The following is a 21,891-nucleotide window of genomic DNA, read 5'->3' on the forward strand; positions in this document are numbered from 1 at the left end:
TCTGTTTACTTCGGTATTAAGAAGTTTGAATGTATATAAATATATAATACTCCGTCTGCTGTGAAATTTATTGTTGTTACAGATGTTTTCGGAAACTTAAAATATTTGATAATATGTAACATAGTACAACAACTGTAGATTTATAAATTGCAGTATTATTTTAAAATGACAAGTCGTTATTTCAAATAAATTTAAAACTGTTTAAAATCATGCTGTCGTCTGGAGAAATAATTTATTATGCTACCGAGAAATATTGACGAAGCGTGGAAATCCGTCATAGCTTGATATTCTATATAATGATAATATTATTATTTGCAAGACGACTATATTACAATCAGATTATTGTAACTACTTTCTGTGGGTAATTCATCTGTTCTTTAAAATTTTAATTATTGTATAATATTTTAGTTTTTATGCAATAGATAGGTATAAGTTTTTAATTAAAAAAATATATTAAAAATATTATAAGCTATGATATAATAACATATAATTTTTTTGTTACTGTGAAAAAGGGTGGAGGTCTGGGCGTGTCAAAAACTGTAAAAAAAAAAAATGATAGGTAGAGGTACTGAATAACGATATTGTTCAGGATGCACGTACAATTTTGGTGGTTGCCAAGCATAATAAAAAAAATTTGTTTGTTTACCGTGGAAAAAAATAAATATGCTTTACTGGTAAAATATATGCGGAAAGTAGAAAAAAAAAAGTAAAAGAAAAAATGTCTGGCCCACCAGCTCAGAATAAGATTACATCCCGGGCAATTTAACCAAAGCGGCTGGTTTATGGGTCGTGGGGGTAATACGGAAAAATAAACCTTTTAAATATTTCAACGGGCCGGAAATTCACAAAAAAGACAATAGTATGAAGTTTCTCTTGTTTTTTTTTTTTGTCCGCCCTAAGCACAGACGACCCAAACACACACGAGTGCGCGTGCGCCCGCACGTACCTACTATGTAAACATAGTTTGTGTATAATATATTATAATTAAAAAAATAAATAATAAAAAATAAAAACTACTCGTTTCCCGCGCGTTTGAATTCCTTTAGCACATAGGTGGGTAATATTGTGGGTTGATTCATTGATCGATGTATTGTCAATGACACGATGATAATAATTGGATAATATCGTGTTACCCGATCTCCGGCACTGCCCTACGGTTGCGGCCCGTTTAACCACTCTGAAGTTATCTCCTTTTTATTATGTATAAATTGTGCAGTGATCGTACGCACATGCGCGTTGTTGAGTGTTGTGTGTGTGTCCGTGTCATGTCGTCCCTCTGGCCGGAAATTAAAAATAGTGTAACTCGCCCGGATGATTTACTACGAAAACTAAAGGGAGTTGACGCGCGGAGCGAAAGAGATGGCGACGGAAAAGGGGACGGAAAAGAAAAAGGAGAAAGATATCGGAGAGATACGTTGCCTCTGCCGTTTGCGTCACAGTGTAGAATTAAACAAATAAAATTCTTTTCGTTTTTTTTTTTTTTTTTTGTTTATTTATTTATTTGTTTATTTTTTTGGTTTTCTTCTTTCCTCCGCATATTCCACGACGACGATGACGACGACGACCGTTTCTCTCCGTTTGCGGACACTTATCGTTACATAAAGTCTATGTATACGTATATTTTCGTGCAGCGGTTTTGCGGCGAGGTCGTTGGCTCTCCGAATAATCTTAATGGAAAACGCCCTTAATTGGATTTAACGCTTTTGCGTGAGACAGATTTATGGTCGTGTTGTCCTCCAAAGGCTTACGGACTGGGTGTGGGTGGTCGGACGACCCCCACCCCTCCTACACACAAACACACAAACACCACAAACTCCCACCTCCACCCCGTTTACCTATCAGTTAAACTAACTTTTGGTTTTGGCGTGCTCGCGCGCGTGTGTTTGTGTGCAGAAAAGATTTCTGTGGCCACTGCACATATTCTCCCCCGCCCACACCCACCCTCTGCCAGTCACCTCCAGTCATGTTGACAGTAACCGCGAGGCGATTAGCGGTCTCTCCCGAAAACGCGAAACGATTTACTACGCCAATACACGCGTCCGATCGTCGTAAATATCAATTACAACGCGGCGCGTCGACTCGGTCGTTCGTGTGCGATATTATATTATGGTCTCCGCCGCCGCCGGTCCTCATTACGAAATAATTATTACCCGAGTCCTCCGTTATCTGCGGTCGTAATTCATTTTCCTACCACTCTCGACACTGTCCGACTTGCAGGTTGCCGCCGCCACCATCATCGTCGTCATCGGTTTCCGCCGAGTGTTTCCCTCGCGGCCACCCCCTGACACGCCAACCACCTGCACCTCCTCCGCGCCGGAACGCTTCCGGTATACGACTACAACGCGGGCCCTAAATACCTGCAGCTGCATCCGACGCCACCGACAGACTTTACGAGAACATTCCGAAAGGGAAATTCGCCCCGGAAATTAGCCGACTACATTATCGCACGTGGTCGAAATACCGAATATATACCGAATCCAATCCCTATTTCGTGTCACCGATTTTGTTATTTATTTTTATCAAATCTATAAATCAATTTTTTCTATATATTTTTTTTTTTAAACCATCGGCAAACCTCTGATTACGCTCCTAAAAGCGGCTATTGCGTTAAATAAAAACAATCCATTTCACGAGGCGTCTGATAACGGGTTACGCCTAATAGCGTAAAATAAAAAAAAATATTTCGTTGTACGGTTTGTTGTGGCCAATTTTCTGCATAGATTATGGTGATATTTTATGCTTTTTATCTTATTTAATTATCTGCTAAAAATGAACGATAAATGTGTCCGATCATTTTGTTGGATCATACATAGGTATTCTTGAAGAAGAACTTATTCTTTACCTATCTATTTTATTGTCTAACAATTTTTAGATTTTTTTACTCATAAACGCATTGAAAAGATAACTACACTTTGCTTGAAAGCAATACCTTTGTTTTTTTTGTGCTATAAAATACCTACACACAATTTGTAATCATTTATGTGTATAATGTATATATTATATTAATATGTACTTTGCTTAAGATAATACTATGGAATATTTTATATTATTATATATTTGCTTATCTCAAATAAATAATACAAATTAAATAGTCCAATGTAGAATCACATTTTACCTATTCATGAATCTATTTTATTTATTCATTTTATGAATAAGAGAATATTTGAATATTGCAATGAGGTCAAACGCAAAAAACAGATTTTTTTCAAACACAATTCTAGGCCAAATCTCGTTTTCCCTTATACAGTCGCTTTCGTAGTTCGTACTTACAATAATTATCTATGGTGTAAAAACTTAGAATGTTATTCTATCCCCCCCCCCCAAAGAAATGTTTAGATTTAAACAGTAAGTTGGCCCTAAGACCAGATTATTATAGCCATACAAATGACTCAGATTATTTTAATGACATTCAACAATTAAATGGGCGTATACTTTATCAACATTTTCATCAGTCAGGCTCATTGTTAAAGAGCCAAAATTAAAATTAAAATAAATATCTGGATGAAATTATTTGAAATATTATACTTAAATGTACAATATGCTACTCAATATAATTACGAATAATTATTTAAAAATTATTTATTAATAAGACATTAAAACACGTTGAAATATTTTTAAGACTGGTCGATACATTAATGTTATTTTGATGATCATAATTATACATAATACTATATAATATTGAACTAGAAGCTATAAAAAAAAAATATACATCGCTATTATGAAAAATTATGTAGATTTTTAAAATCAGTCGATTTAAGATAGTTAAAAATTAAATAATAATTATATTTTTATATTAGTGATATTTGCTATTGCGGTGATATAATTATTTTGTGTAAGTGTATCATTATTCATCGTTGAGTGTTCATAGGGACTGTTATCACCCGTGAATAGGACTAAAAAATATCTGAGGATGAACTAATAGCTATTTCAATATTCCATAAGATATACTGTTGAGTGATGACTTTCCGGATATATATTGGTCTAATCACTTTTTTGACCCTTAAGCCTGAAACGATTCGTCAGCACGATTGATGTTCAACTACCGATAAACAAGTGTAGAAATGCCTCCTTCTTCGAACGAAAAAAAGATAAAAGTAGCACACGGTGGATTTTGGAAATTTAACGTTTAGTATTTATGCTGTGATCCTTATTACGAAAGTTTTTATCGTCCTTCCGCATATTAAAAGAGATAGAAACCTAAAGTAATTTATACATGTAAACAAAAATGGACTAAGAGATGCGTCTACACTTCCGTATCTTTGTGATATGATTATATCGGAAGGTAGGTAGTTCAAAGATATTACTGATATTAGGGATAATTTACATTTCAATTAAATTAATTTCGTGTGTAAATTTTTGTCTGCATATGTATACCTAACACACACGAGTTGCTTAACAAAATAATAATTTTGGTTTTTTTGGGAATATTTTTGTATTAGGAAAATTATTAATATTGTGCATGTTGAATGTGCATAGGAGGCATACAAATAAGAGTAAAAAATATTTTATGAATGTTTTTATACCATTACCGTCGCCGAGTGTTTCACTATTTTCAGCCTAATATTTCAATAACAGTTTATATTATATTGTCTTCAGACGGTAGGTCACTACAACGAAACAGTTAATCATTCACACACTGATAGCTACAAATAATGGGCTGGCCCTGTTGTTTTTGTTGTTAATGACATAGACCGAATGAAACAGAGACATTAAACCTTGTGTAAGCCAAAACTCTCACCCCAAACCAGGTTTTGTACTTAAGCTGAAAAATTGCAATTCTCTCCACTCACACCATCCAACCACCAAACAATAATTTATTTCTTTCTTCGTATTATTATTTTTTTCTTTTACATTTTGCACCCTTTTCTCTCGGTCATCAGTGCAGCGGCAGACTGGTTTTAGTGGATTCGAATTTATCATCGTATTCGGGTGCTCCAGGCGTATATATAAAAATTGGTCGATTATCGTTTATTGTTTTGAAGGGAAATAAAGAAAATGATAACGCGTTGTTTTTATAGTACTGGAGCTCGAGGATTATCCGCCGATGATTAATAGCCACGTTTCTTTTTATATTTTTTTTATATTGTAAACCCACAATAATTCATCTCTGCGGCGACTTAGTTTTGACGTCGAGTCTCTTTGAGGGTTATTGAACTATGTGTTGAAAAATGTATTCAATTTTTTCGACCAGATATTTGGATTGTGTCACTGGCAACAAATTTTATTCAGCAAACCTACCCCATCGTTGCTCTCCGACCAGCCCCTCGGCGTGACATATACCCGGGGGAAATGCTTTGACAGACTATTGTGTTTGTGTGTGTGAGTTTGGTAACTTTTCAATAAGTTTTTTTCGGGCGCGTTAAAACATACCAGATGACGAATTTATTTGAACTCTATTATTCTTGGATTGTTTTGTACATCTAGAGCACACGAATATTATAACACAATACTACAATTCACATGGACAAAGTCGACACAAATAAAATCAAATATTCTCGTAAGAAAATCCACTTTAGTGTTTTTAAACGTCTACGTAATGGTATTTTTCTTTCTCGATGCATATAAACAATACTTAATATCGTATCATTTGGTTTACATTAAATAACAATAGTAAGACTTAAACATTTAAATAGCAATTATTATATTATACGTAATCGCTTTGGACGATAAAAAATAATGATATTTGAGTGCAGATAATAAATACAAAATTTCTACATTCTAGCAGAATTTTTAAGAAAAACTGCGCATTTGGAAATTTAATTGGAACAGCACAGAAGTACTACTTTTTCGTAAAAACATAAATATATTATTATTTATTTTCTGTTATGGGTGAGTTTTGTATTATTGACCCAAAATTACTCATTAAATTCCGTTAATAATTGGAAAACTCAATGGGTGAGCGTGCACCCGAAGATTAATGCCTTTAAATGTGAAAAAGTTCGATGATATTATCGTTCATTCTGTAAATGGTATTTTAAAATGCATTTTGTTGAAACATTAAGTTTTGGGGGACTGACTAAGGATATTAATTGAATTTCCATTCCGAATCAATAAATTCAATTAAATAGTTGATAATTATTTAAGGGAACAAAACTTTAGTTTGTTCTACTTATATTGAAAATGTTGAAGCTTATTTAAATATGAATTATTTTGTTTTTAGAGATGTGGCCAGTAACAACATTACGGAGATAGATGAACATGTATTTAACCGACTGACCCTATTGGAAGATCTGTAAGTGATTTAATAAAAATATATATCTTTTAGTTTGTATTATTTAGTTTATTATTTTTATAATTTGATAGTACATTTAAAAATCTTGAACCAGCTTGAATTTTCCAACCTGAGAATAATATATTCTAACACATAATATGAATGTACGCTCATTATTACATTAAGTTACGTGTGAAGTGTGTATAATGTAGACACCAATATAATATGTGTTTTCTTAAAGTTAGTTTTTTCTGTTATCATTATATTTTAAGTATAGAAAGTTGTGGGAGTACTCCAAAAGATTCATACGACTTCAGTTGAAAATTTTTATTTAGTCGATACTTTAACCAGGTCATTTTTGACAATCTCATTACTATTATAGTCATTAGTTTCCTTAAACAGTAAATTATAAGCATAATATAAAGAACTGCCAACATGTATGGTACACTCGTTATTGTTAACAAAACGATTTTAGTTGTATCGACGTATTTAAAATACTAATAAAGACTTTAAACTACACTAACTATGTATTTAATTATTACTGTGATAATTACTTAATGTGTGCTACAAAAGTAATAAGTAATAACCTTTTTGAAACTATTATTTTATTTTATTTAATTTTAATATAATATAGTTTGAAATTTTTTTTTTTGATAACCTAAAAATTATAGACAAGTATTTTCTCTAACTACGAATAAAAAGAATTTCAAAAGTTCAAAGTTTTTTTTTTATAAATTCTCAAAATTAATTTTCCACGAAGAATTTCGATTTATTATTTTTACCATAATAACTTACAGAATCTCAAATTCCCTATGCTAATATTTTAATAATTTTTAATAGGGATTTAAAGTTTGATTAAGTGTCCTGCACACTTGATATAATATGTTATGTTTCCTGTCTAGCTGTGTGGGGAATTTATATAATCAGATATTTGAACTATAATATTCTAGTGTAATGCAGAAGCTACGCTAAAAATAATAATCATAATAATAATGTAAAATTGACAGGCTATAATGACCTCAGGTGTTGAAAATTTTTCAACTGAATAAAAAAAAATAATAATAATATCAATAAAAATTATATTTGAACTATTTACGTGTACCTACTAAATATGTATAATATATAAATAACATGTTTTAAATTTCTTATATATTTACTCATTTATATTTTAAAGGAAAATATTTTTTTAAGGAATTTCACAAAAATGTCCATTGTTAAAATATAATACCTATATTATATCAAATATATTTATATGTAATTAATTTCGAAGTGGTCGTATCTGATACAAATGGTCTATAATAATGGATAGAATATTAGTCACTTTCGTGAATACGCTGACGTTTTTTTGGTCACATCGTGTCCGTGAAATTTATCAGGTTGGACGTTTTATCTTCTTTGTTCACCTTAAAAGGAATTTGCTCTAATACAGTTGATAAAAGGTATAAGTTGATTAAATGACTATTTAGGGAATTCGGTTTCGTACGAAGCTTTTTGAGTGGTTGAAGAATCGCTAACCGTCCATAAAATTGTTCATTCCAAAGGATGGTTTCAAATTACACAGGAAGAATTTGTTGATAATGTTTAAAACCAATTGTTGATAACTTTTAACATGGATTTTTCTGAGGAAATAAATGATTATGTTAAAATCAGTTCTTAAACAAAAATTAATATCATAAGTATACTAATGGAAAACACTATAACAATACATATCTAAAAACTTTTGTATTGATTAAAAATTTGTATAAAATAAATTTCATACTTTAGTTTGAACAAAAAAAAAGTATTGGTTTTACAATGTTATATATATAAAAAAAATGTTCGTGAACACTTTGTTGGTCAGACGCAGTGGTCTAAAACTTACAAGTAGTCCTAACTATCGATTGAAAATAAAATCTAATTGATACTTTGATTTTTCAATTTCTCAGTCGTTACTTAGTTTCTTTTCAAATAGAGAAAATTACATAGAAGTTTTGAAGAAATTAAGAAATTTAAGCCACTGTAATTTCAACAGAACTTCGCACCAAGATTTGTTTTTAAAATGTGATGGTTTACTTTTTCAAACATTATATCACAAATAAAGTGTCAAGCCTAATTAGCTGTTTCTGCAACAGTGATCTTAATCGAAAATAATTATGTAATATTCGTTATAAACTTTGCGTGTATTAAAAAATAAAATCTTAAAAATCAAAAAACTGAATGATTGATTGGTTAATTAAAATTAGGTGGAATGTATATTACTATATTAGTGTATTACATACTTACAAAAAATGTTTATTATATTTTGTAGAATATTTTACTAGAGGGATATTTTATATTTTATTGTTAATTTTATTATAATTTTCTTTTTACTAAGCTTTTAAGTGTAATTTTCTCAAAAAAAAATTGCAAAGAAGTAATCTTATTGCATTTTATAAACACGCAAATGTGAAATAATTAACTTTTGTGTATTTGGGACAGTTATTGCATTTTTTTTCTATGATTTCCATTGCATTTATTTAAAATAACATTATTATCAAACATATTTTTACATCATTAATAGTTAAACTAATACATTGATTTTGTTTTCGTTAGATACTTATGCATAGTTAAGTACGTGTCGCATAAGACATGTTTAATGCGACACATAAATTGACTATGCATATTATGGACATTAAACTGTACAATTAAATTGTATTTTAAAATTTTTTTTTTTTTATTGATCTTAAATTACATCGGCTGCAAATGCCATTAGTTACAGTTTTTTTTTTTATATGTATACATTTAGGTAAATTATATTTTAACATTTATTGAAATATAAGTATGTGAATATTGTTAAAGAAAATTAATATATAATAGTATATTTAGTACCTATATTTTCTATATCATACTTAGAATATGTGTGGAAAATGATATTATATAATATTCCATAATATTTCATAATCATATTTTTAAGACTTACATAAGATTAAGGATTTGGTAAATATTTTTGTTTTTCTGTAAGACAATGGTAAAATATAAACAAATTTGTGTTTCGAAAAAATTGTACGTTACGTACAATCTTTCAGATACTTAGTGAGCTTGGAATTTGTTTGTTTTCAAGGGTATTTTTAAATTCAATTTCGATATTTTTTTGTAAATATTTTTTCGGTTAGGAATAGTGTTCGAAAAACGTCAAGATGAATTTTAATATATTGATTAAAAATCATTTTTTGGAGATATTTTTAAAATTTAATTTTTTAGTTTACTCATTATGAATTTAACACAAGTGTGATTTTAAACATACCCTTCTAAAAAATATGTTTATTCTATATCATTATACTATTTAAATTTGCTGCTGCTGCTTTTTAGTTTTAATGAAGTATTTTTGTAATTAAAACATAGATAATTTATAAATTTAAAATTGGAATTTCAAGTTATTTAACACGATAGTTTATCCAACCTTTTGTCATACCTATGTTATCTTCTCTAAGTACCTATATTTTTGTCAAGTTCAGGTGGGCCCTTTTTAGAACATTTTACCTTACTCACCATTTTAATGGTTCTACACTACTGCTCTTTACTATAAGTCATTAATCATGTGCTTGATATTAACATTGTGATGCAAAGTAATTTAATACACTATGAAATGTATATTAAATTATAATTTTAGACATTTTAACATTATTATTGAATTTATGTTTTAAATTTTATAAAAATAATATTAATAAACAGTTATAATTTATATGTATATCGAATTCAATTAATTTCCATTCACTTATGTTTCTTTAAATATTAACCCTTTATGAAATTATTATATTCCTAATAAAATTATCAAGTTTTGTTCCATCAATAAAAATGTATATTATATTATCATGTTTAGCTCATACAAAATATGATTATTTCACGGTGTAGGGTTGTGAGTAAAACTCAACCACATGATGAATAGCAACTCACATATCGTTATTATATAGGTAATAACATTTGCATTATATTTTAACGAGATGTACTTGTGAGTTTTAAAAACGGCCAAGACCGTCTGGGGAGTCCATTTAACATTTCACATTCAACTTATTCATATAAATGTTCATTAACATTATGTACATTAAAATATACACTGCAGCGTTTTAAAACGTTTTATAATATGTCCCACGAGAAAATGACCGAACAGTGAACGAAAACATAGACGAGAGTGGCAATCATATATAACACACACACACACACACACACACACACACACACATCTATGTTATAGAAATGCACGCCCATAACCTAATCAAAACGACCAAACGTCTCCACCCCCAATCCAAAAACATACCCTAATCCTTTTTGTGTATATATGTGGCTCTAGAGTCTCGTACAGAAATACATTTATACGAAGTACAATAAGACGTACAAGGACTAGTGTTAGCGATATTTGAAGGACCGTCGTGGTAAACGGAAAAGTTTTCTTTTACGAAATAATATTACGATAATATTATGACGAACATTAAGTTATCAAATTGTATTCAGAACAAAGTTGATTGATTGAACTCGGAGACGTTTTGAGCAAAATCGTCAAACACTTTTCATAATTCATCACGTCATTCAGTTTTATTACAATATAATATTATATTGCTCAACAATTTGTATACATAATTATTATAAATTACCCTTTTATATACACGTCATAATATCTTCGTAACAAACTATAAGTGGTTTTTAAACGTTTCTCGGCAATAATTGATAAGTAACCGTTGTTTGCTGTCAAATATGGATGAATTGGCAGTGTATTAAAGTATTTTACTAAAACAAATAAATATATAATGATTTGTACTTATGATAACTAAGTTGGTGGGTATGTAAAACTCTACACATTGGTTTAATAATTTCGTAATTTCATATTATGCCTACATAATGTAAAATGTAATTCGAATTAAATGTAATATTATAACTGTACGTGTTTTTAATTGTATAAAATAAATAAGACTACAAATCGAGAAGGATCAGATATTTAGGTATTAACATTTTGATGGCCATCAAATAATATATATATTATATAATATGTATTATTTTATAATACAATTAAAATATTCTATAGTAATAATAACTTAATATACATAATCATAAAATAATATTAGAACCATTTTCAAATACCCACGACATACCTAATAAAAAAGTACACATACATAGTAGTAAACTTAACAATATTCGTTAGGTAGTTAATGACATAAATTATTACCACGCCATTATACTTTATGCAATAATGTATATACAGTTTGGAAAAATATGGTTTGTCCAATAATATTTCATGCACAATTATGAACACATAGTACTATAATACCAAGCAATATACTATACAAGAGTATAAAAGATTCTTTATTTATTTTTCTTTATTAAAAGTATAGGTATATTCTTTATGATATGAAATACAAGTTAACAGAAATGTAAATATTACGGAATTTTCGTAAAACTTAGACATTTTATAAAACGAAAAAAACACCAGAATAATATAATACATGTATCATCTATGATTTGTGCATGTACATTTATTAATGTTTGCATTCATTAAGAATTTCAAGTTGTAAAAGTGATACCGAATGCTATAATAAAGCAATAGATAAAACATATTTTAATGTAAATGTATGTAGAGCTAATGGCCAAGTCGTTGAAGCGAAATAGAGATTAGGTACCTAGTTAAAAAATAAATGAAACTTATTCTTTTAATCAATAGGTTGGTCGATGTTTTTTCCATGAAATGTATACTAGGTGTTACCTAGATAAACATGGCTGAAAAGATAAATAAATTTAAGTTTGGAAATATAATTTGTTTTGAATTTATTGTTTCTAAATATTGAATATTTTAATTGGGAAAAAGAACAATTTATTATAATATATATTACGAACCCTTCATTTTTTTTTTAATTGTAGAAAAACACTTTTATTTGGTGATGAATTAAAAACTTACGACGATATATTTAGAAATATTAATTTCATTATGTAAAATCAAATAACACAGCTTTTAATAAAATTGTTCGGTACCTTATGTTGGTACATTGTTATTATTATTACAATAAAACTTAAAATAAAAGATTGTAGTATGGGTGTGACATTCTTTTGTTCGTATTACATAACATTTAGGTATCATAACACTTATAAGTTTGTTGTGTAGTGCTATTGTCTAACAATAAATTACATTTTTCCTTCACTCTAATATTAATAAAAATGCTAAATGTTCGATCATTCATCATTCGCATCTAGCAATACAATGTAGAAGCACTAAGCTTCTATTACATTTATAAAACTCCTCAGAAGCGTCAACTAAAGTTTTATTGAAAAAAAAAAATAATTACATTTCCACACAATGATTTTTTTGACACAAACACTAATTTCCTTGAACGACTTATATGTTTTATTTTAAAATGTTTACACATAATTCAAAGTATGTATAACGTCACATTTAAGAGTAAGAAATTCAAATATTTAAAAATAACGATTTAAGCTTTATATTGACAGGGAGGGGAAAAGAGTAGGTATTTAAAAACTGACTAATAAAAAACTATTTGTTCAACTCTCAATACTGCTTAGTGCGTATACATCAAAGTTAAATGAAAAGTATTGTATTTCAAATAATTAAATTAATAATAAAGCCTAGGTATCTTTAAAAAAAAAAAAAATTAAAAACCGGAAAAATAAACATTATAATTATACATTTTTAAACATTTTTTTCTTGTAAAATATGTACAGTTGTATGTCTGCTTCAAACAATTTGAACTGTGTTACAATCTTTTTTTTTATTATTTATATATAAAGTACATTGATCAAGACATTTTCGGTTTTTATTTCAAAAGATTCAGCAAAATAAAAATGTGTTATTTTAATTATTTCAAAGGAGTTAATACATTTTGATCTTATCGTGAATTTATAAATCATAATACTATTATCGTTATTAATAGGTCAATATGGATATTTTTAGTGATGCGTTGTTATAGCACATATTATAACGCATCCATAATCTGCTAAATTTTCTACATTAGAAAAAAATCATCATAACAAAGGGAAAAGCAATGCAAATTTATAGTGCTACCAAACATCCACTGCATGTACACAATATATTCGCATCATACATCATACGTATAATATTATATTCAATATTGCATCAAATGTGTAGTAGAGACGGGAAAAAGTTTCGATGTTTTAATAAATAATTGTTTTTTTTTTAAGTTTCAAACAATTTCGTACATTATACTTAGAAAATATTATTACACCGAAAATGTATGATACGATCATCGAATTGTATTGTATAGTTACACAGTTTATTAATGTCCTCGAAATCATAATTTTAAACCTTCTAATGTACCTATAGATATTATTTTTATTTGAGAAGTTTTCTTCTATCTCATATTTTAGTTGTATACTATTGTAACACTGCCACTAAAGTATTTTCCGAAATTTCATCATTTGCTTGGATATATATATTTTAACTTTTAAACATCAAAACCCTATTTCACTGTAACTTTTATTATATTATGACCTTTATTAGGTTATTTTTCCTACTTTTTTTCATACCTAATTTATGCCATTACAAACAAAAATATAATGTATAATATACATTTAAACAAATATCTGAAACCGTGAATGTCATTAAAAATAAACATTAATTTTTTGGGTTTTCCCAAGTTATGCTAATAAGTAATAAATGTCATAAAATATTTTTAATTAAAAATGTCAAATTGACAACAAATATAATATATTTAAAAACTATTGAAGTAATATTTATCTAGTATCTAATGATAATAGTATAATAATTCAACTTGTACCTTAACGATGTGCAGTAGTAAATAAACATTAATTTATGTTTATTTAAATTATTATTAATAATGTGAATATTATAATTTATAGGAAAAATAAAACAAATTATACTTAGTTCTGTTTGATAAATTGTGATTTATAATTATTTAAGTATATTATAGTATCAATATTATAACTTGTCTATACAATAGGCGGTATAATAATATATTATTGTGTTATATTTGTAGTTATAAATTATAAATCATTAATTCTTGAAATCGTTTATTACATAAAAAAAAAACTTTATATCTTTATTACATTTTAATTCAACTGCAAATTCATAATAGGTATCTTGAAATGTTCAATGAAATGTTAACAGGATTCACCTAGTGATATTATAATATTGTGTTTTGTAATAAAATCGTATTCATGTAAAATATACCTTTATTATACATCAAATCGACTACATCGTCTACATCTATAATGTATAGTATTAACTATTTAGTTATAACCAAATAATTATTAGAACATTTATCATTTATAATAAGTGTATAAAATAAAATTATAAAAAAAAATAATATTAAAAATGTATCACAAACTTGGAGTCTTTAAATATATATTTCATATTTTTACTTACAATTTATACATTTATGTATTTATGATATTTGTCGTACTAAAATGTTTATATCGTACTGGATTATTTGACCATATAAAATCAACCTAAGATACAGCAATAAAAGCATATAATAGTGTAATTTAGAATTATTGTGAGCTGTTATAAAACTGTTAATACCGTAAAAATAAAGAAACATTTATTAAAACTTTCAAAAACACTCAATTTTGTTTTCGTTTTTATGATATATTATGTAAAACTAAAACAGGTTATTTATTGAGTGTTTTTTTTTTTAATACAATTAATTTGGCTATTTTTAAATTATGTTTCAATCTCCGTTTAGAATTATTTGATAAATAATAAAAATAACAATCATTATTTAATATTTATAAATATATTTTGTATTATTGGCACACTATAATAATACATATTGACTATAAATGTTTAAGATTGATATAATTAAAAAAAAGTTTTCAATAGATAAAATATAATAAATTTGAGATTTTTACAAAATATAGAATCCTTAAAAAAGAGGTGACCATTCGGAATGATTTATGACTTCAATAAGATTATATTTTATCATTTTATTCCAACTGTGGGTATACCTACTCGTATGATAGATTTTCAACTTCCATATTGAATTTTGTTGAAATGTTGATATAAATAAATAAATAATATAAGAATATTTTTTTTATGATAACAAATAATATTTGTATACTGTACTGTATACTGTATAATATATTATTTGATCAATATCTTTATCACATAGGAAATTTATAAAATTTTGTTAAAACATTACATTGATGCTGATATTTATTTTCATTGTTTCAGGGTATTAGCTGATAATCCTATTCAAGAGATACACCCCGGGGCATTTCTAAACAATATACGATTAAAACGACTGTAAGTAGTTTTATAGTGATTAATAATAATATGATACAGATAATTCACACATATTATATAATATTATCTATATCAATAATTGTTATATATATTATATATTATAATTTTCACACTCCCTAAGCATATTCAAATCGTGGAGGGATGCCAAACATTCATTCTAAGCATGACAAATTTTGTCCCAAATCTATAATAAATTCTTAAAATACAGTCCATTAAACTTCTAAATCGTTCATTGGTAATTTTTTTATTTTTGTCAACTCGTTTTGCTTCCATAATAAATTTATCTATGCCTTTTATTCTCTCATTCGATTAACAAACACCTCTCCACAGAAATTCAAAGGCAATTATTATCAAAAGACTGGATGCAGTCCAAAACTTTACTTTTTTTCCCAGAGCCATTGAAACGGGAATTTACGGTTGTGACGATTTCCTTTTCTTTGGAAATAATAGAATTCATAAAAAAATCGAAATGCTTGGTTAAAAAAATATATATAATATGAATTGAAATCCATTACGCAAAGATGGACTTAGACGGTGTATAAAAAAAAAGTTTACATAAGTATAGAAACTAACGTATTACCACTATTTTTTTTTTTTTTCATATAGGTCGTTCCAGAAATGTCAGCTTGTCCGGGCGCCATGTGAAACATTCCAGAGTTTCAGACAACTGTCGTCCTTGTAAGAATAAAATTCACATAGTTTTTTCCGTTTGCCATGTTCTTTATCCTAAAAGCATTAGCATAAACCTTATCGTTGTCGTATTAAAGCTTTTTGGTGCACCATTTCTGCGGTGTTTATCCTAAATGGTGGTTGGTTTCTACAGCCTACGGTTGTGGAGAAAGTAAAGAAAGTATAAAAACCTAACGAAATTTAGGACTATGAAAAACAAGAACTATCCTTTGTGGTAGTATTTTTTTAAACATACGATTCACACGTTTAGGTAACAGAGTAAATATTATTATATATATATATTATAACCGTTGCAAGATAAACAGTGCCAGTTTTATTTTTTATTTATTTAGTTTATTTTTAAAAACTATTTTGTTTTCGTTTTTAGACAGCTGGATCAAAACCATTTGACTGAGATCGACGATCAGTGCTTCGACCAACTATCTCAATTGAGGAATCTCCGACTGGAAAATAACAAACTCACCAAAGTTCCTAAACAAGCGTTAAGCCTAGTCCCTACCTTAGAAGCATTGTGAGTACCTATTCATATTTATTTGGTTATTAACAAGTATTGATGATTAATTTATGAGTTCTTAAATACAATAAAACTAGATTGTAATTAACTTTGGAAATGTAATCATAAAATATTTAAATAAATCTTGAATTGTTTTTTTGCTGACAATATAAGTCAGGGCAAAGGCATTAACCGTCATATTTTTAACTACCAACCTGTCGTAGTTAATAGGTACTAAATTACTGGTTAATAACCCATTAGCACCTAACCGCCAACCACAGCCCTTAAAAAAACAGACAAAATCAGTTCCAATAATATTGTATATTTAGCTTATAATAATTTAGTATATTTAGTGTGTTTTGAGCATTAGTTATTATATTATCGTTCCTTAACATCATTCATCGTAAAAAAATCGCCGACTACTATAGGCTCGGTTATTCTTTTTTTTTGCAAAAACACCAATCCATAAATATGTCATAATTTCTTAGAATTTAAAAAATACACAAAGGGGATCCAACATCCATACGTTGCACACCCTGAAATCGGTCACAGAATACAAGATGGTGACGAAATATATTTTGTTAAATTTAAAATTGTAACAGTAAGGCGCTAAGTTTATGCAATAATGATGCATTCATGCGTAGGTATCATAAATCATTTGAGATAACTATATTATACTGTTGTAATATAATATAATATCATATCATATAGTAAACGTAGTTATATGAAATACAATCGACAAGAATAAATAATTGAAAATCTTCGGTTACATCTTAACAGAAAAAATATACGTTTCGTTAAATTTTTTTGTACGCAAAACGACATAATATTTAGTCCCATACTTAATGTCAGGTTGTAAAATATGTTAATCCTTATAAATTATTAATTTACGAGGTAGGTACACTCACTTTTTAAAAGTTGAGCCAACAAATGCTATTTTAGTTATGAATTGTTTTTAATGTTTCATCAAGTTTCTAATTACATCGTGAATACCTACTATGAATAGATTAACAGCATTATAATTTTATTAGTACTAACTATAGTTATATTTGTTAAATGGTTTTCGGGTTTATTTAAAGTTTAACAGTATTTTGTTTTCTCATTATTGTGGTTTATACATAGTTACAATAAAACTTCCGTTTTGACAACACTGTGTTAAATCAATAAACGAAATTATTATCATTGATAATATGAACATCCGTCGAAAAATATAATACCAATGTAAAAAATTGTAATTTATTGATTTATCGTGGGCGTTCTTTGTATTTTTAAATATTTTGTAAAAATAAAGTTGCATGTTGGAAATTAGGTTTATATGAATTCGACATCTCGTGTCTCTTCAGACATGCATATGATTCGATGATGTTAAAATAGGAACAAGATCAGGTTTTATTGTTAGTACACATGTCGCCAGTTTTGCGACTCGATAAAAATCCCCTTAGGGGCCAAGTGGCTGCGTTGCGTGACGAGAAAACTTTATTATTTAGGATTTTTTGTTGTTATTATTTTATTCAGTTGCATTTCTATTCCTATCTTTTTATTTTTTTTCTATAAAGGGCCGCTACATCGATGATAAAAAAAAAGGACGTGGAATAGAATTTTCGTTGTAATTAACTCAACGTTTCAATACTATAATTCAATAAATTAAATTCAGTTTATGATTTTTATTGTATACTATTGAAACTGTAAACGTAAAAATATTAGAAAAAAATTATCGAAAACAGTAATTTAAATTTATTGATACATCGTTCGCAAACAGCCATAAATGTGAAAAGGCGTTATCTATTTATTCACTGCTTGATATGCATAATATATAAATATATTTAGTTAATTTAATTATTATTTATTCTATAATTTGACTTTTCCGCTAAGCGAAATATACATTTTTACATTAATTTATAGCTTTAATACGTAGGTTATTAATTCGAAATCCGCTAAACTGGTGATTTATAAAAGTTTAAACCATTTCATTCATATTTGTACACATGATTTTATGATAAAAACAATAAAATAATGTATTTATTGTTTATTCTCATTTTGAGAAAAGGTATTCGATTTTATACGACTTTATAAATTCCTCACTACACAATGTCTTATGTATTAAGTTCTTACAGTTCACAGAGATTATATTATACAATACAAATATGTAATAACTTCGATCGACATGTTCAGAGTTAAATTTCAAACAAAATGTGGTTTATTGAATCGTAAACGTTAATAAAAATTCACACAGTTTAATGTAATTATTATCTTTAATATTCAGTGAAATAACTTCAGCTTTCTGACGTATAAGATTTCAGTTGTCAAGAAACTAACGAGTTTAACATAGTCTCTGTTATTTTCTTACCAATAGGCATCGGAAATTTAGTACGAAAGGAATTGTATTGAAAGTCCTTTACGACAATGATGTTGGGTTAGTTATCCATACAATCTCTTATTATAGTTGTATTTGAGAAGCTCAATCCAGTTTACTGTGGTTAATCAGCTATTAGGTATAACTGACATTACCTATGTTAAGAATTTCTATTATCCCGCCGGTATCAATCAAATATTTTTTTTATTTTTTTTTATCCACGGTATTGTCACCAGATTGTCTGACACTCTCTAGTTTAGCAATTGTATTAAACTTGTATGTAATAATTGTATGGTTCGTACCATAGATAATAGACAGTAAGACCACACATCTGAGGTTAGGTCACATCACGGCAGTGCACCAAGCCAAGTTCAAGAAGATGGCTGTGTACATGAACCAATTCACCCAGTTGTTCTCACCCTCCTTGAATTCTATGGCTTTAGACATTTGAAACATTTATTGAGTCTACAAATGGCTTAGAACAATATAAATTCGGGGTGAGGATTTCAACTCGTTTAGATTATTCAACTCAATCAACTCAGTTCACTTCACTTAAATGAGTTGAATTACCAATCTAAACTGTTTTAACGATTCTCAATTACCTATATAGTTCCATCGAAGCACTAAATCATATTGACTCATAGCCCTCGCAAAGTTTCATATGAATATCATTATATTATACGATACAATATGCATAGGTTTCGTAAAATTGTAAATGAATTTGAGCCAATTCAGAATTATTTGAAATGAACTGTGGAATACTAGTCACAGATTCATGTGAGTTGCTGATTCGGTTCACACTGAGTTAACTTATTCAACTCATCCTTGAGATTCAACTCTTTGAATCAAATAGTTCATGAACTACACACATCTAATATAAATGGACCCATAATATCAAGCTGCTTATTAAGAATCTCAAATTTTACATTTTTGTTATTGACTCACTGCATTACTAACTCACTGACTTACTGACTCACTGACTCACTGATTCACTGACTTACTGACTCCCTGACTCACTGATTCGCTGATTCATCATCACAATTATTATAAGGCACATTCCGTAAAGATAGAAAGGTGCAATTTGCCACAAAGGTTTGTCATATAGGTAAAGTCAACAATTTGAAAATTGAAATTTTCTTAAAACTAGTGCCGCTTTAAGGAGGAGAGTTCTAAACGCGTGTAATAATAATAAACAACATCATATACCAACTAAAAAATACGCAAAATTAGGTGATTAACTAAAGAAAGAGTATACTTGGCCTCAATGTAGATATCACTACTTTGGTCGACTGACTTTTTTTGTTACATGGTCTTTAAGTTGACTTTTTTAACAGTTAGGTTTTTAGTATTTGATTACAGATAATGTTTACGGAAAATGTTTTTATTTTGTTTCGTACTTTTCTTCTGAAAATTAACCTACAATGTAGGTGTTACATATTATATTAAACGTTGCCTAATAAATATTATATTTCACTCAAATCATTTTATGGTGTAGGTATAACATTTTTTGATTAATTATGTTTGGACAGTAAAAAAAAAATAAATGACGATTACAATAAATAAATACTTACTTATATATTATGTTTAAAGTGTGCTTTAAACTGAAAATAAATGTACTCGTACAGTTTTTTTTAACGTTATCTTATGACTTTTCATTAAAAAAAAAAAAATTAGAAACAAAAACAGACCATGGTAAACTCTTTTCTGGATAAATAAACGTTTTAAATTGTTTTTTATGTGTTGTTATTTTAATGATTATCCTAATTGAATAATTGAATACGTATTAAAAATAAATAGGTTAATTTATATTTTGTTATTCCTCTACGCATGGCTGTATCTATATTCTATAGGACCCTTAAATAACCCCCTTTGATATGTGGTTTTATAATTATTATTGTAATAACAGTTTTGATAAATTAATTGCATGTTTTGTATTTGTGTACTTAATTGATCATATTATATTCTATATATGATTATGAATTAATCTTAACATTTAATTACAGAAACTTGGGAAGTAATTCAATTGTAGATATTTCAAATGACTCGTTTTCCTCGTTACCCAATCTGGTCATATTGTAAGTATAAATATTTTTATTTGTAGGTTTACAATTTGTTTCATATTAATTTTAATATTAGTGTATCAAATTAACATGGGTAACTAATTATAAAATATTTCGTGCAAGCAATAAATCTTGATACATCAAAATATGTTACTTATACTTATTAGTTATTAGTTATTAACTCGTATAACTATTTTTGATGAAAAAAAGTGATGTAATGACGGGAATCAACTATACTTCTATATTAAATATGGCAGCAGCAATATAAAACTTATATAAGGAACTAAACACAAATATAATATCCTAAGAAGTTTTGATACGTTTTATTTTTCTTATAAAATACTGATTTTTATTTAATAAATATTGTTAAAAAGTTTGTTACATAAAATAAATTTATTATTTACCATTTTTTTTTTAAATTATCCATCGATATATCCAAGTACTTTATACAAATATTATAAAATATATACATTGTTATTTATTGGTTAGTTTTAATGTTAAAATCGTCATAAACATTGTATGTTCTTAGTATCAATGTATCGATAATGTATCATTAATCAAAACAATTTTTGATTGTATCGATTTATAAATGTTTTTTCTTTGTTGTTTGTTTTTCTCGTGTTGGATTATTAATTTAAACACATAAAACACACATATTTAGTTTTATAACCCTACTTAAAAGTGCCTTTTGTTTGTGACATACTTTTAAAAGCTATAAATAACAATTTTTACGGTATATTATTTTGAAGTATATTTTTGACCATTTTTAACACATAGTATTATAAGTTTGCCTATATCGTGATCTAGGGCGATAAGTTATGATACCTACACATTATATATTTT

The 21,891-nt window shown here is 27.7% G+C and overlaps 1 protein-coding gene across 1 annotated transcript in view; it reads left to right on the forward strand.

The window, feature by feature from the left end:
- Positions 1 to 21,891, forward strand: part of LOC132942573 (leucine-rich repeat-containing G-protein coupled receptor 5) — an 87,442-nt gene that overhangs the window by 48,362 nt on the left and 17,189 nt on the right. The window contains exons 3-7 of the mRNA XM_061011115.1: positions 6,161 to 6,232; positions 15,381 to 15,452; positions 16,059 to 16,130; positions 16,510 to 16,653; positions 20,992 to 21,063. Coding sequence (XP_060867098.1) covers positions 6,161 to 6,232; positions 15,381 to 15,452; positions 16,059 to 16,130; positions 16,510 to 16,653; positions 20,992 to 21,063 — 432 coding nt within the window. The remainder of the gene's footprint in view (positions 1 to 6,160; positions 6,233 to 15,380; positions 15,453 to 16,058; positions 16,131 to 16,509; positions 16,654 to 20,991; positions 21,064 to 21,891) is intronic.

The sequence above is a fragment of the Metopolophium dirhodum genome, chromosome 4 (assembly GCF_019925205.1).
Source record: "Metopolophium dirhodum isolate CAU chromosome 4, ASM1992520v1, whole genome shotgun sequence".
Taxonomy (NCBI): Eukaryota; Metazoa; Arthropoda; class Insecta; order Hemiptera; family Aphididae; genus Metopolophium; species Metopolophium dirhodum.